This window comes from Antechinus flavipes, chromosome 2 (assembly GCF_016432865.1).
Source record: "Antechinus flavipes isolate AdamAnt ecotype Samford, QLD, Australia chromosome 2, AdamAnt_v2, whole genome shotgun sequence".
Taxonomy (NCBI): Eukaryota; Metazoa; Chordata; class Mammalia; order Dasyuromorphia; family Dasyuridae; genus Antechinus; species Antechinus flavipes.
The window spans coordinates 225,652,131-225,667,658 of record NC_067399.1 but is presented as its reverse complement, the minus strand read 5'-3'; the positions used below and the strand labels follow the sequence as shown (position 1 = coordinate 225,667,658).

General features: G+C 36.9%; 1 protein-coding gene across 1 annotated transcript in view; it reads left to right on the top strand.

Annotated features, from left to right (window-relative positions):
• The first annotated feature begins 2,091 nt into the window (after nt 1–2,091).
• The window catches only part of SELENOI (selenoprotein I), a 51,804-nt gene continuing 38,367 nt past the window's right edge, over nt 2,092–15,528 (top strand). Inside the window, exon 1 of the mRNA XM_051976332.1 lies at nt 2,092–3,325. Coding sequence (XP_051832292.1) covers nt 3,266–3,325 — 60 coding nt within the window. The 5' untranslated portion in view covers nt 2,092–3,265. The remainder of the gene's footprint in view (nt 3,326–15,528) is intronic.

Genomic DNA, 15,528 nt, shown 5'->3' with positions numbered 1-15,528 from the left:
AAATTCTTCCTTTTGTCCCTATTTTTTCTCATGTTGTTTTACTTATAAAGTCACTTTAGATTTTTTAAAAAACTCTTGTTTCCTTCTTCCAAGAATTTGTGTTCAACCTATGTTTTTCTTTAAAGTTTTATTTGTAGATATTTTAATGATCATTCCCTTTTTTCTGGATTTGTGTTTTAAGCATTCTTGTAATCATAATAGCCTTTCAGCTGGGATTCTTTTTTTTTTTTTAAATTTATTCTTCTAGCCTATTTCCTTACTTAGGATTTGATATTAGGGCTAGATTTTCTTCATATTTGTAGAAAACAATTGGGTTGGTGATATTGCTACTTTCTTGGGATACTGAGTATTGTGTTATTCTAGAATCTCTGGAGTAGTTCAAGGGACCTCAAAGCATTCAGTACTTCCAAAGTGGTCTCATTTACTTCAGTGTTTGATAATTGAGCTCTGAAGGTTTCTGATCTAAGTTTGGTCCTGAGTTAACTCAGCACTGTAAGATAGCTGGGAAATTCTGCTGGTAAAGAGTGACAGAACTGCAAGCTTCCCGTTTGTCTAAGGTTTCCTGTCCTTGTTATTCTTCCCCAGGCTTCAGACTGGACTAAAAGTTAGAACTTAATAGTGTTTTTTGTCTGTTGGCATCTGAGTCATTCTTTTGTTGCTCCTGTGTAGAACAGGACTCAAATTAAAATCAGAGATTCTCAAGGTAAAAAGCAAAAAAAAAAAAAAAAAAAAAAAAAAAAAGGATTTATTACTAACTCTGGAACTCATGAGAAAGGGCAACTTCCAACAAAGTGTCAGTAGAGTACAAGCTGCAAATAAAGGATTATATAGACCCCAAAGCAGAAGTCCCAACTCTCACCTTCTGACCTTTTCTCCCATTGGCAGGGGAGTTTTAATTTATCTGCAGACTAAATACGTACCTCAGAAACAAAGGATATTAGTCAATAACATACTCTTTAACCTTATTAGATAATGCTAATGAAAAGATGTGTGTGTGGGGGAACAGGAGGGACATGTTTGTTTATCCAGGATAATCAAACACCTGCAGCTTTTAGCTATAGCTCAACTTGCTAAGGGCAGTCCCAAGCCACAATTAGGGCATAGATTGAGTTAGCATTCTTATGAGAGGTCTTCACTCAGTTTATCCCATTCATAACTCTCCCTACATAGTAACATTCCTAATCTTTGGGCTCAGGTACCCTTTTCAGTCAGCCTAAGATTTAAACCTGGGTAGTGAGTGACAGAGCCAATTGGTTTGTTTCTGCAGCCTGCACAAAATTATAGTGCCCTAGTATAGATTTTGTTCAGATGTTCAGCCTCTCTCCTACCTGAAGTCCTCTATACAGCATGCTCTTACCTATACTTTTACCCCTGTGATCACAGACTTCTCTGTCTTCCTCTGCTAATGTGGACTAGGAAAGTGATTTACAGTGACTTTTTTCTTAAGGTTTCCCTAATCAGGGCAACCAAATGGCACAGTAGACTGAGCACTGGCCCTGAAGTCAGGAGAACCTGAGTTCAAAACTGTTCTCTGACACTTAACACTTACTATGTGACCTTGGACAAGTCACTCAACCCCCATTTCTTCGCAAAAAAAAAAAAAAAAAGTTCCCTTATCTAGAGTCAGTCTGATGCATTTTCTAGATCTGTTTGAAAGAATTTGAAGGAAGGAATTTGCTGTACTCTTCCTGATGATCGTAGTTTTGCATATTAATAGTTAAAAGGCAGATTACTGGAACACCTAATAGATCAATGTGTTATGTCTTCATTTTGAATCTTTCTCAGATGGAGATAAGAGGAACAATCAGAAACTGTAGAAGTGAACTCACAAAGCTGGTAGCAGGACTTTGAAAACTCCATTGTTTTCCTTTGTGCTTTCTTCTTGGTTGACCACACTCTTTGACAATATATCGCTAGTAGCATAAGAGAATTGAGAATTCTGTAAACAGATTTCATCCATGATTAAAAGGAACTATACCAAGAAAAAACTTTGCAAAGTCAGACTGTAAATTTCAGTACAAAACTTAGGACAGAACCATATCTACAGTATATCACAAAGGGCAGCTCCCTTTCCCCATATGCTCCTTTAAAGAAAATACGTGCTCTTCAATCATCATTTATGAAGGTATCTCACTTTTATCTATGGAAAGTAGAAACAAAAATTGGCAAGGCCAAACAGGCTTAAATAGTATGTGGTATGTTAGAATCCAGAAGAATTCTATAATCTATTTTATTTATATTTTTATATTTATTTATATTTTAGATTCATCCTTATCCAAGCATGACAGCTATGTATTTTGCAGTTTGAAAACAGATGATAAATCTTAGATGCTTTTGGCACGGATCTGGAGAGAGAAGGGTGTGTTTGGAAGCAGGAAAGTATTACAAGAGTCTAGGTGAGAGGCTATTACAAGTTCAGTCTAGATAAGAGGCTGTGAAGATGAAGTAGGGCGAATGCCCAGTAAATGAAGAGAAGGGGATAAATGCAAGAGATAAAAATAGAAAAAATTTGCAATTGCACCATGACTCCCATGACTAGCAAGGCGAGGAGGAATAAATGCCCGAACACTTTCATCAGTCCTTCTAGTAACCCGCCCCGCTCCGCTCCTCTCAGCCACTCAAAGAAAGGGACCACGTGTCTCGAACGATCAATCGCGACACGTGCAGTTCGCGGACATCCTCTGGTGCTACGTCACAAAAGCAGCCCAGCCTCCGAGCCACTCCAAGCTCTCTCTCTTCTTCCCTCCCCACCCGAGCCGCCGGTCCCAAAGGCGAGCGACCTGCGCAGTCCTAGAGCTTGCCGGGAACTGAACTAAACTGACCCAACGTAAACTTTCGCCTTTTCGCCTCCTCCGATTTCCCCACTCCCCTTCCCCCCTTCCTCTGCTCCAATCAAGTTTTTCCACAAATGAGACCGCAGAGAGGACGCGAAGGGCGGGATTTCGCGTGGTTCGGTCTCCGCCGATTCGTCCTTCTTTCGTTCTAGTGAACAAGGCGGACTGAGGTTGTAGTAGGCGCTGGCCGACGTCCGTTTGCGTGCTGACGTATCACGACCTGGGGCCGCCTGCGCGTGCGCCCCGGGGCTGGCCGCGCGTGCGCGAGAGTGGAGTGGGCCCTGGTGGGGGGGGTAGGGGGTGGAGCTCGGAGCTTCCACATTCCCTCAGCCTTTAGGTCTCACGTCGAACCCGGTCTGGTGCCGGGTGCTCCCAGCTCCTGAGGCAGCCGCGGCGGGCGTCTGTGCCTCCTCTTTCTTCTCGCTGTCATCATGGCCTTCTTTTACGAATACGTGACTCCTGAGCAGCTGGCCGGCTTCGATAAATACAAGGTAACAGGGACTCCATCCTCCCTTCATCTTCCCTCCATCCTCGCTCCCCGCGGCTTCGGGACTGGGACGGCTGAGGGCGGGCGACCACTCCCGAGGGAATCAGTCCGAGTCTGGCTGCCAGATTCCGCTTCGACGGGGCGCCTGGGACCCCGGCCCGGACGCTCGTGGGGGGCACCCACACCTCCTTCCACTTGACCGTCAGTGTGGCGGTGGAAAGGGCGCCGGGTGTGGACGCCGAGGTCCTGGCTTTCCTGTCCTCTCTCTGTCGCCTTGAGCAAATCATTCCCCTCTGGGGGGCCTCGGTTTCCTCATCTGTCACCTGAAAGAAGTAGCTTGGAGGGTTGCAAAAAGAACTGTCCCTTACTAGCTTTGGCTCCGCTTTACTATACTCTGAGCTGGTGGGCAGCGCAGACTAGGTGGTGGGAATTCCCCGTCCCTCCAATGTAGGACCCTGAATGTAGAGAGCTAGGAGGGAATCCCGGGCTTGTGTAGCCCCACCCTTTGCATTGGAGAACGCTAGGTCTAGGGGTAGCCGGATGGGGTCGGAGGTCAGAAGGAGGGGGACGTAGCGTCGTTTCCCTGCACCCCTGTTTCGTAGCACTCAGCTTCAGAGATTTCACACATTTCTCCTTAATAGCCCCAACTTTTCTTTGCTGGAGTCAGTCTTCTAGTGCGATTCAGCTGAAGTCGAGTGTTATTGATGGTACTCATCTTGTAGCGTTAACGTGATTTTCTAAAAGTAATGCTGTTGGGATCTGACAAATATAGAATTCAGGACGGCAGTCCTAATTCAGTTCACCTCAGTAATGATTTGTATCAGGTATTGATTTCGGAAAATGAAGACAAAAATGAATTATATCCAGGACTTTACGTTTTGCTATATATCTCTTCCTTTCTCCGCGATTTCTCTGGAAGCATTTAATTGCTTTCTCTTATGTAAGGGTACATTGAAAAAGGTTGATAGGAGGAAGGTTATATTACTTTGAAGCACTAGAACTGGAAGGACTACGGGAGGAGTTAATCTAATTCATTTCTCTGCTTTGCTCAGACCTGAACCTAACCTGTGTTAGAAACCTGAGAATCTAATTTGTTTTTAAGACACATTTGGAGAAACAGATTCCACATTCTCTAGCAATTTGTGCCAGTGTTTAAAAACTCTCATTGGCCAGAAATTCTTAATCCAAATCTCTTGTGTTTAGCTTAATCTCCACCTCTTTGCTAACCTCTGTTTTGGCACAAAGCTGGTAAATCTTGTGTATTGTTGACAGAAAAATCCCTCCCTTCCTCCTCCTCATTTTATTTTTTTTAAATATAAATTTTAGCAATTTCTATATAGCAAACTTTTATACATTTCATTTACAGTACATCCTTACCATTTATGCATTATCTGTTGTTTACTTAACAAACTTCACTGATTTTTCTGAGTTCACCAGAAATTTTGATGTGATTTTTTTTTTTGTTGTTGTTGTTAACCTCCCCCTCTTTAGTTTTTTAACTGATTCCAACCTGGCAAACAAAGGTCAAATTCAGCAATAGGTCAATGTTCACCAAGGTGGCATTTCTGTGTTTTTGTTAAAATGAGTTCAATAAAACAAAAGTATACGTGTATATGTATTTTATATATATGTAATATTTGTGTATATGTTATATATATATCATTCAATTTGGGGGTGGGGAGGGGAAGGAATTAAGCCTGCTGTTTCAGTGGTATTCAAAACTCCTGTGAGGAAACTTCTAACAGTACAAATTGGCATCAGTTTTCAATTTGTAGACTAGTTGCTTGTGACATTGAGAGGTTAAGTGGCTTATCAAAAGTTGCATAGCTTCTGTGAGAGAGAAAATTCTTTAGTTAAGTGACAGAAGAGGGAAATATCTGCAGTGTCTTTCTAAGAATTATATTATTCAGATAATTCTACATAGGAGTATGAGGACCCTCATGGATAATATATGTAATATTAGCAATAGCAGTATTGTGCCTGTTACCGTGGTTTGATCTAATTCTATATTAAAATTAAAAAATTGGGCTTTATAATTTTTATATTTTCTGTCAGACATCAGCAATTGAAGCATAATTAATCACAGTGACTAACAAAAAGAGTATACCTAATGAACCTAATGAAAGTGATTAGCTTTCTATAGTAAAAAGCTTTAATGTAAAATAACTTTCAAAACTGAAGGAAACATCTGCTGACTTTACACAAATATTAATGTTTTTGATGAACTATAAAAAGTGACCTTCACTAAATTACTGGTCTACTATCTGATCAGTGTATTGGGCAGATGCTAGGTTCTCTAAGACTATTCCACCATTATTGAAAAGTATAGATAAGATAATTAGCTGTATTGTTTACTTATTTATTTATAGATAATATGTGATCTTAGGTACTTTGACACTCCACACCAAGGTTGGCCACTCCATGATGAATGTTTTTCACTCATACCTATTTATGGAAATTGTTTGCTAACGTAAAAAGGGGTTGCCCTTAATGTAGGAGAGGTTACTTTTGTAGTAATATCATGGATCCTTGAAATAATGAAGCACTAAAAGAAAAGAATAAAGAAAAAGAGAAGTTGAGTTTCACAGGATCTTGTCTGTTTTGTTCATCTTTCTTATATAGCACTTGTATATGGGATTTCAGTGTAACGTCAAGGATCGCAATAGGAGATTCAGGCATTTCAAGTCTTTCTTTTCCCCCTACTAATTTCTGTAGATACCAAGGAAGGTACAAATGTGAAGACATTCTCTTTTTTTTGATCTGAATAATTTAGAGTTTTCCCATGTATTGAAGGTGATTTTTTCTTCTTTTTATAGTATAGCAGATTTAACTTAGGAATGACTTAGGTTCAGTTAATTGTGAACCATTTGTATCATTCTATTTCAAAGAAGAGAGGAAATCTATTCTGTGGAAAGGGCTTGTATTTCTATAGTATTTCCTTTATCTTTTGTTACAGCTTTTAGTAATCAAGCAATTTATTACTTGGTGATCAATGGCAGTATTTTAACTCCAAGAGTACATATGATTTTCAGTATATTATTTAAAATACTAGCCAATATATTTGAATGTATCAAGAATCTATGATTTTCTTGTCTTGGATACTCCTTCCCCTGATGCTGATCTGCATCAGTACATCTCATTAACTTTGTAGAACAGCCTTTGGATTGACTTGCAACTAGCCTGTCATGAGCCTTCTGAATTATTATGCTGGTCATCAGATTATAGAAATAGTTTTCATTTTGGTATGATTTTACAGAATTTATAGGCAGACTGTCTATATGTGACATTGGTTAATACCTTTGAGAACTCAGGACCATCTTCACCATGCCATAGGAATAGGATTTCAGTGATGGTCAAGGTACAATTTTTTTTTTTTTTTTAAAGATGATAGCTGTCGAGTTTTCAGGGGTATGTGATGGAAGGAATTATTTCTTTTGTGGGGTGGTTTGGGAGCAGTGGGAAATAAAGGATTTCAAACATGAAAAAAAAAAGATGATAGCTTTCTGCACATTAAGTTTATCTGGCACATGGTAATTTATTTAGTTTGCATCTGGGTAGAAGATTAGAAACTTAGTATCTTCAGTTCTTAGTTTAATTCTCAATTTAATGAAGAAAAGAAGACTGGATAATTCAGAATAGAAAATCAAAAGTCGTTTCTTTGCCTTTAGAATACTTAAATTCATATATTGTTGATTCAATCTGGTCAATGACCTTGGACCCAATTAGATAATAAAGGAGATAATCCATTGATAATAAATCTTAGTGTTCCTTAAGAAACCTTATTTCTTTAAATGGAGGACCCTTTTGGAATATTTCATGAGACCAGATGGAAGGGGGAGAATAAACAGATGGTTGGAGCTATTAGCACTATTAAAGAGAATGATGAGATAAACCTAGCAACATGTGAAGGGAAAACTTCGATGAACTTCAAGTCTTTGTCTACATGAGTTATCATTGAATAAGGAAACAGAGAAGATATATGATATGTTGGCATGCAGATTAATGGAGTTCTTTTGCCAGTGCCATAATCAGAATATATAAGCTAGCATTTGTTAATTAATTGGCCATACTGATAATCAATAAATACTTATGGTTGTTGAGATATAGTTAAGCTAAAGATAAATCATTTGAAGCAGAGAGAGGCATCTTTGCAGTGAATAGAATCAGTAAAATTTGGGCTCATATTAGCTTTCTGTCTATAAGCTATTTATGTAACTGAGCCTTAGTTTCTTCTTTTGGGGCTGGAATGGGAATGATAGTAGCTGCAGTTTTTTTACTTAACAGCTTATTTTCTGGCCTCTAGTGAGATAATGTATTTTAAGTGTTGTAGATGGAACACTGTCTTGGGAGACTGGAAGACTGTGAATTAAAATCCTGTCTCTCTATGGTTGTATGTAAACATTTTCTGAACTTCAGGTTTTTCATCTGCTAAGTGTGGGTTAATCTTGTAGTCACAGGATCATTGTGGACTCAAAATAGAATATGTATGTAAAATCTTATACACATTTAAAAAGTATGATATACCTATATTTAAAATTATGAAAGTACTATGTAAATGTCAGCCTTTGATAATAGCAGAACCTGCTTATTATTATAATTGATCTATTAGAGCAGAAGGGCATCTTAGGGCAACTAGATGTATTTCAGGAATCTTTAGCTGAAAGATTTCCTTCAATTATGAATCAAAAAACACCACCACTTTATTATTCTGAGAAACGATCATTAGGCATCACCAGACTGTTTAAATGGTCATTCATGATGCAAAAAAAAAAAATGTTAAAATTCCTACATTAGAGTCAGTATAGTCCAATGGGATAAAATGCTGGGTTTAGATCAAGGAAGACTTGAATTCAAGCCTTGCCTCTGATTCTAGATGTTTATATTTCAGCTAACTTTCTAGGAAATATATCTCAACAACTTCAACTTCTACATCTCCTCTATAAATGATCCATAGTATATTGAATGATGGTGAGATTAAGATGATTGTAAAAGCTTGAGGGGAAATGCAACTCTTTCACTGGGGGGGAACCTATGAACAAGGATAAACTGAAAGTAGGATTGTTGCTGTCTATGTACTACAAGATTTAGGGGATCTTTTTGCTACACTTACACCTTGTTTTAAAGTGAAAGTTTCTGTTCCTTTAGTAGAGGTGGGGAAATAAATTAATGTTGATATAGAGAGAGTTTTATGGTTACAAAATTATTTAATATGCATCATCAAATCTTAGATTGGTCTAAGCTATTGTCATAACACTAAGACATTTAAGTTTCTGTTATGGTAAGCATTACCATATTACCATATAAACAAGTGTTACAGTTATCTTAATCAATTTTACATTTGAGGAAACTAAGTCAATTAGAGGTTAAGTAATTTGCCAAAGGTTCCACAGTACATGTCTGAAGCTGGATTTGATTTCTATCCACTATCCCTCCGAATTGTAGATTTTTGCTGCTGTAGATGAATATAGAAAGATGGTTGTTCTTTGTATATAACATAAATTGGAAATAATCAACATTGGGAAAGTCTTCCTGTAGAAGATGAGATTTTAGCTGAGACTTGAAGGAAGCCAGGAAAGATAGGAAGCAGAGATGAGGAAGGAGAGCATTCTGAGAGACAGCCAGTAAAAATATTTGGAACTAGGAGATAGAATTTCTTGTTTGAGGAATAGCAAGGAGGCCATGATATCACTGAATTGCAGAGTGGTAGTGGGGGAATGTTAAGAGGTATAAGAGATAATAGGATTGAAGAGATAGATAATAGAGGGAGCCAGATTTTGGATGGTTTTGAAAGCAAATAGAAAGATTTTATATTTGAACCTGGATATGATAGCGAATCATTGCAATTGAGTAGAGGGAGGGTGTGTGTGTGTGTGTGTGTGTGTGTGTGTGTGTGTGTGTGTGTGTGTGTGTGTGACATAGTCAGACTTTCACCTTAGGAATATCAGTTTGACAGCTTAGTGGAAAGATGAACTTGAGTGGGAAGATACTTGAGGTAGGAGAGACCAGCTAGCAGGCTATTACAATAGTTCATGCTTGAGAAAAGAGTAATCTTTGTGAGAGGTTATGAAGATGAAATGGACAGAACTTGACAACAAATTGGACATAGATGGTTAGAATGAAGTGTAGAATATAACTGCTAAGTGGTGAGCTTCGGAGGATGGTGGTACCCAATCCATAATAGGGAAGTTAGGAAGAGGAGAGGGTTTTGGGAAGAAAGATAATGAATTTGATTTTGTACATGTTGAGTTTAAGATATTTATGGAACATCAGTTTGGTCCAGTAGTCAATTAAATATATAAGATAGGCTCAGTAGAGATGTTAGGGTTGATAAGTAGAATTGGGAATTATCATCACAATGGTATTTGAAGCTATAGGAGTAAAGTTTCTAATAATCTCGTTAATTGTCAATTCCAAAATAATTTCTCAGTCCTTGTTCTTCTTGACTTTTTGTGGTGCTTGACATTATTTATTAACTACCCTCTTATTCTTCCTTTGAGTTTTTATGAAGCTATTTTCTTAGTTTTTTTTTTTTTTTTCCTGACTGCTTTTCCTTTCAGTTTTCTTTGCTGCTGGATCATCATTTATGTTCTATCTCATAACTACAGGTATTCCTCGAGGCTCTGTCTTGGGCTTTCTTCATTTTTCCATATCCTCTTTCCCCATAATTTTATTAACTTTAATGGGTTCAGTTATCTTTATGCAGGGCTTCTGCATCATTGCCAGATTATTGGACATTTTCAGTTGTTTTTCTGTAGGCACCCTAAGTTTCATATGTTCAGAATCAAGCATTTATTAAGTACCTACTCTGTGCTAGGCACAAAACAGAACTCATTATCTCTCTTCACAAATTTCCTGCTTACCTCATCTTTTCTGTCTTTTGAACGTATTATACTACCAGTGAATCATATTCTCAACTTTGAAGTCATTCTTGGCTCATTTCTGTATTTTCTTTTGAAAACACATTTTAAAAAAAGTTTTCTTTTGATATTTTAATTGTTTATTTTTAGTGTTCTTTTTAAATTTTGAGTTCTAAATTCTCACCCTCCCTCTCACTTCTTCCCTGCCCACTGAGAAGGCAAGCAATGTGATATCAGTTATACTTATAAGATCATGCAAATCATATTTCCATATTACAAAAACAAGCAGGAAAAATAAAATGAAAAATTTATACTTCATTTTGCACTCAGAGTTCATCAGTTGCCTCTTCAGAGATGGGTAGTATTTTTTTTTAAATTTTAATAGCTTTTTATTTATAAGTTAAATGCATGTGTAATTTTACAGCATTGACAATTGCCAAACCTTTTGTTCCAATTTTTCCCCTCCTTCCCCCCACCCCCTCCCCTAGATGGTAGGATGACCAATACATGTTAAATATATTAGAGTATAAATTAAATATAAAATAAGTATACATGTCCAAACCATTATTTTGCTATACAAAAAGAATTGGACTCCAAAATATTGTATAGTTTGCCTGTGAAGGAAATCAAAAGAGCAGGCGGGCAAAAACATAGGGATTGGGAATTCAATGTAATGATTCTTAGTCATCTCCCAGAGTTCTTTCGCTGGGTGTAACTGGTTCAGTTCATTACTGCTCTATTAGAACTGATTTGGTTCATCTCATTGCTGAAGATGGCCAGGTCCATCAGAATTGTTTATCATATAGTATTGTTGTTGGAGTATATAATGATCTCCTGTCCCTGCTCGTTTCACTCAGCATCAGTTCATGTAAGTCTCTCCAGGCCTTTCTGAAATCATCCTGTTGGTCATTTCTTACCAAACAATATTCCATATTATTCATATACTACAGCTTATTTAGCCATTCTCCAATTGATGGGCATCTACTCAGTTTCCAGTTTCTGGCCACTACAAAGAGGGTTGCCACAAACATTCTTGCACACATAGGTCCCTTTCCCTTCTTTAAGATCTCTTTGGGATATAAGCCCAATAGTAACACTGCTGGGTCAAAGGGTATCCATAGTTTGATAACTTTTTGAGCATAGTTCCAAATTGCTCTCCAGAATGGCTGGATGTATTCACAATTGATGGGTAGTATTTTTTTCATCATGAGTCCCTTGGAATCATCTTGGTTCGTTGTATTGACTAGAGAAGTTAACTGATGATCATTTCAAAGTTGCTATTACTGTGCATCTCCTTGATTTTCACTTCTTTGCCACCACAAAAAAACCTGCTCTCTCTTTTTTTGTTCATAGAGGTCCTTTTCCTTTTTATCTATTTGGGATGCTGTAGCATGTCTATACAGTAATGGTATAATTTTAGTAATGATACAGTTCTTTCCTTGCTCAAGAAGCTCTACTCACTCCTTTTTAATATGGCCCTGAGAATAGAATACAAACTGACCTTCATTGTCGAATCCCTTCTCCACCTTTTAAGGATACTTGCTCTTAACTGCCTTTTACTTATTAAATCCTAGTTGAACCAGACTATTGCTATCCCTGTATCAGCATGTTATCTCCCACATTCTTACATAGGAGGCCCTCCATCCTCACCTGTGCCTCTAGACTCCCTTGTTCCTTTTAGAGTTCAACTAAAGAGCCACTTCCTACTTAAGGATTTCCCCTCATCCCTCCAGTTACTTTGTTTATCTTTTTGTATTCACTTATGTACATGTTGTTTCTTCCCATAGACTGAGGTTATTGACTGTAAGAGCAGTTTCATTTTTGTCTTTGAAGTTCCTTCTCTGATTAACATATACCTTGAATACTAGACTAGGAGCAAATATATTTGAGGGATGGAATCAAGGATTAGGTCAGAGAAGGCAGAAAATCTCCTGTATGGCGAGTACTGTCTCTTATGGCTGTACCTTTGCCTCTGACATTGCCTTGCTGGCAGAGGGATTTGATTCATTCTGAACTGATAAGAAACATTTTGCTCTCTGACTCATGCTGTCTTTGCTCTCCTTGGGTGCATAAAGATAAAAGATATTTTGAGGTCAAGTTCTCATTTCCAGTCTCTAATATGATAACATTATTCTATGCCTTTAGTTCAGAGAGAGTAGATTTGTTTTTTGTTTGTTTTGTTTTGTTTTTTGTATTTTCTATTCTTGGTACAGCGCCTTTCACATGGTAGGTACTCAAAGAATGTTGGTTGAAAGCTCTAGCTGAATTTTCTTATACTCTTCCTCTCCAACGCAAGTGAAAAAAAAAACTGACTTATAAAAATAATGCATTCTTCAAAAATCCTCTCAAAGAGAATAGGTTAGACAGTGAACATTTTGTTCATTTATCCTTTGGGTAAATGCCAGCTGTTAAGACATACAAACAGAATAAAATATTTCCTGTTCTCATAGAGCTTATAGGTTAGGAGAAAGTATAAAATACATGAATAACTATTATATTTTATCTGAGGTAAAAGGTACCTCAGAGGAGGAAGAGATTACTTTTGAAAGATTCAAGGAAGGTTTCTTGCAAGAATTGACTTTTAAGTTGTACCTTGAAGAATGATAGTTGAATAAGCATAATTGTAATTGGAAGGATATTCTAGGCAGAGGTAATAATAATATTCATGAATAAAGGTTGAAAAGAGATAGTTCTGTTAGAAAACTACATTGAGTAGACCTTCTTGATAATTCGAGTTTACAAAGATGATAGTGGGGAAGAAGACAAAATAGAAGAAAAAGAATAAGCATTTAAGCATGTTCTATGTGCCAGGCAATGGACTATTAGAAGTATTAGAAATTATTCATTAGAATATTAGAAATATCTCATTTTGATTCTCAGTGACCTTTTCTATTTCTATTTTTCTCCCCATTTTGCAGTTGAAGAAACTGAGGCAGAAGTGCCCAAGGTTACCCAGAATCTGACGTAGGATTTGAACACAGGTCTTCTTGACCTTCTAGGCTCAGTGCTATATCAAGTGTGCCATTTAGAGGAAGAGAAGAAAATAAAGTAGTAAAAATAAATGGGACTAAGTGATGGAAGATCTTGAATGTTAGATGAAGGAGCAGAGATTTGATAGATACTAGAGAACCTTTGAGGAATGTTGAGCAAAGGAGTGACATGATTAAAACTGTAGGAGGATTTATTTAGCAATAATGTGTAGGTTGTATTTGAGCTGTAGTAGAATGGAGGTATTTGATCAATTAGAATATTGCAGCATTCCCAAGTGAGCATTAATAAAGTGGCAGCAGGAATGGGGAGTAGAAGATAATTCCAATAGATTCTGAAAAGAGATAGCATAGAGGTAGAAATTATAAGATTTAGGGACTGATTTAATGTTGAAGGGTGAGAAGGTAATCAAAGATGACTGAAATTTCTAGCTTGGGTGATTAGGAGGATAAGAAATGGGATTAACAAAAATAAAGAAGTCAGAAAGGTTTGGTGGGAAAGATTAGTTTTGGTTTTGAATGAATTCAGTTTGAAATAGAGAACTCTTGGAAATTCATATCTGTAATCTTGGAAAAAAGTCAGAACTGAAGAGTAATATTTGTAAGAATAGAAGATAGTTGAAACTTACTACTACTACTACTACTACTACTGATAGAAAGAGGGAATATATTGTTGATTAACTAAGTGATTGAAAGTGTGTAATTGGCTATTCAAAAAGACACTAAAATCAGCAATTATTTCTGAAACATAGAACTAAATATTAAACACTCAGAAATGCTGAACTCCTGAGGCTTCCTTGCTGTAATCTCTAGTATCTTTCTATATTGGGGTTTAGCACTTCCTTGATAGCTCCACAGTATTTGGAGAGGAAAAACTGAGTATTTCCTCCACAATTTGAGAAGAGAAGTAACAGAGAATAGTTGCATGAGAATGCAATTATATAGAGTGTAAGATATAATATAAAAACAAATTATCTTGCACAATTGAAGAATGGTATGTTCTTGTTTATGCAAAAGATTTTTATTTTCAAAGGTAAGAGTGAAACATGTGCACGAGCATAGGCATGGAGTTATAGTAATTTTTTTAAAAGTGTTTTATCTTTTGACATCTTTTCTTTCTTGGCTTATTTTCCAGTTTTCTTCCATTTGTAATCTTTTTTTTCTGTGAGTGTGCTAAAATGAAGTTAACAATATGCCATAAATGGATTAAAGTATAATTAAATATTTAAAGCATTAATATCTTTATCTTGATTTAATTTGGTTAAATATCTTGAGAAATTGTAGGATTCCTTTCCGTGGAGATTTTCTTTTTTTCTTTTTTCTTTTTTTTTTTTGCCTTTCATATTTTATTTTATTTTATAATAACTTTATATTGACAGAATCGATGCCAGGGTAATTTTTTTTTTTTACAACATTATCCCTTGCACTCGCTTCTGTTCCGATTGTTCCCCTCCCTCCCTCTCCCCTCTCCCCTAGATGGCAAGCAGTCCTATATATGTTAGATATGTTGCAGTATATCCTAGATACAATGTATGTTTGCAGAACCAAACAGTTCTCTTGTTGCACAGGGAGAATTGGATTCAGAAGGTAAAAATAACCCGGGAAAAAAAGCAAAAATGCAAATAGTTCACATTCATTTCCCAGTGTTCTTTCTTTGGGTGTAGCTGCTTCTGTCCATCATTTATCAATTGAAACTGAGTTAGGTCTCTTTGTCAAAGAAATCCACTTCCATCAGAATATATCCTCGTTGTTGAAGTGTATAATGATCTCCTGGTTCTGCTCATTTCACTTAGCATCAGTTCATGTAAGTCTCTCCAAGCCTCTCTTTATTCATCCTGCTGGTCATTTCTTACAGAACAATAATATTACATAACATTCATATACCACAATTTACCCAGCCATTCTCCAATTGATGGGCATCCATTCAGTTTCCAGTTTCTAGCCACTACAAACAGGACTGCCACAAACATTTTGGCACATACAGGTCCCTTTCCCTTCTTTAGTATTTCTTTGGGATATAAGCCCAGAAGTAACACTGCTGGATCAAAGGGTATGCACAGTTTGATAACTTTTTGGGCATAATTCCAGATTGCTCTCTAGAATGGTTGGATTCATTCACAACTCCACCAACAGTGCATCAGTGTCCCAGTTTTCCCGCATCTCCTTGGAAATTTTCAAGCAGAAACTATATGACCACTTGATATGGGTATGTCAGAGTATGAGTATTCTTTGGTGAATAGATTGAACTAGATGGTCACTTCCAATTCCCACATTTTGTAATCGGATTAAAAAGATTTTCAGAATTATTGACTGAGAGAATCCTAGTAGAATGGGGGATAATAATGAGCTTACTGTTTATATTT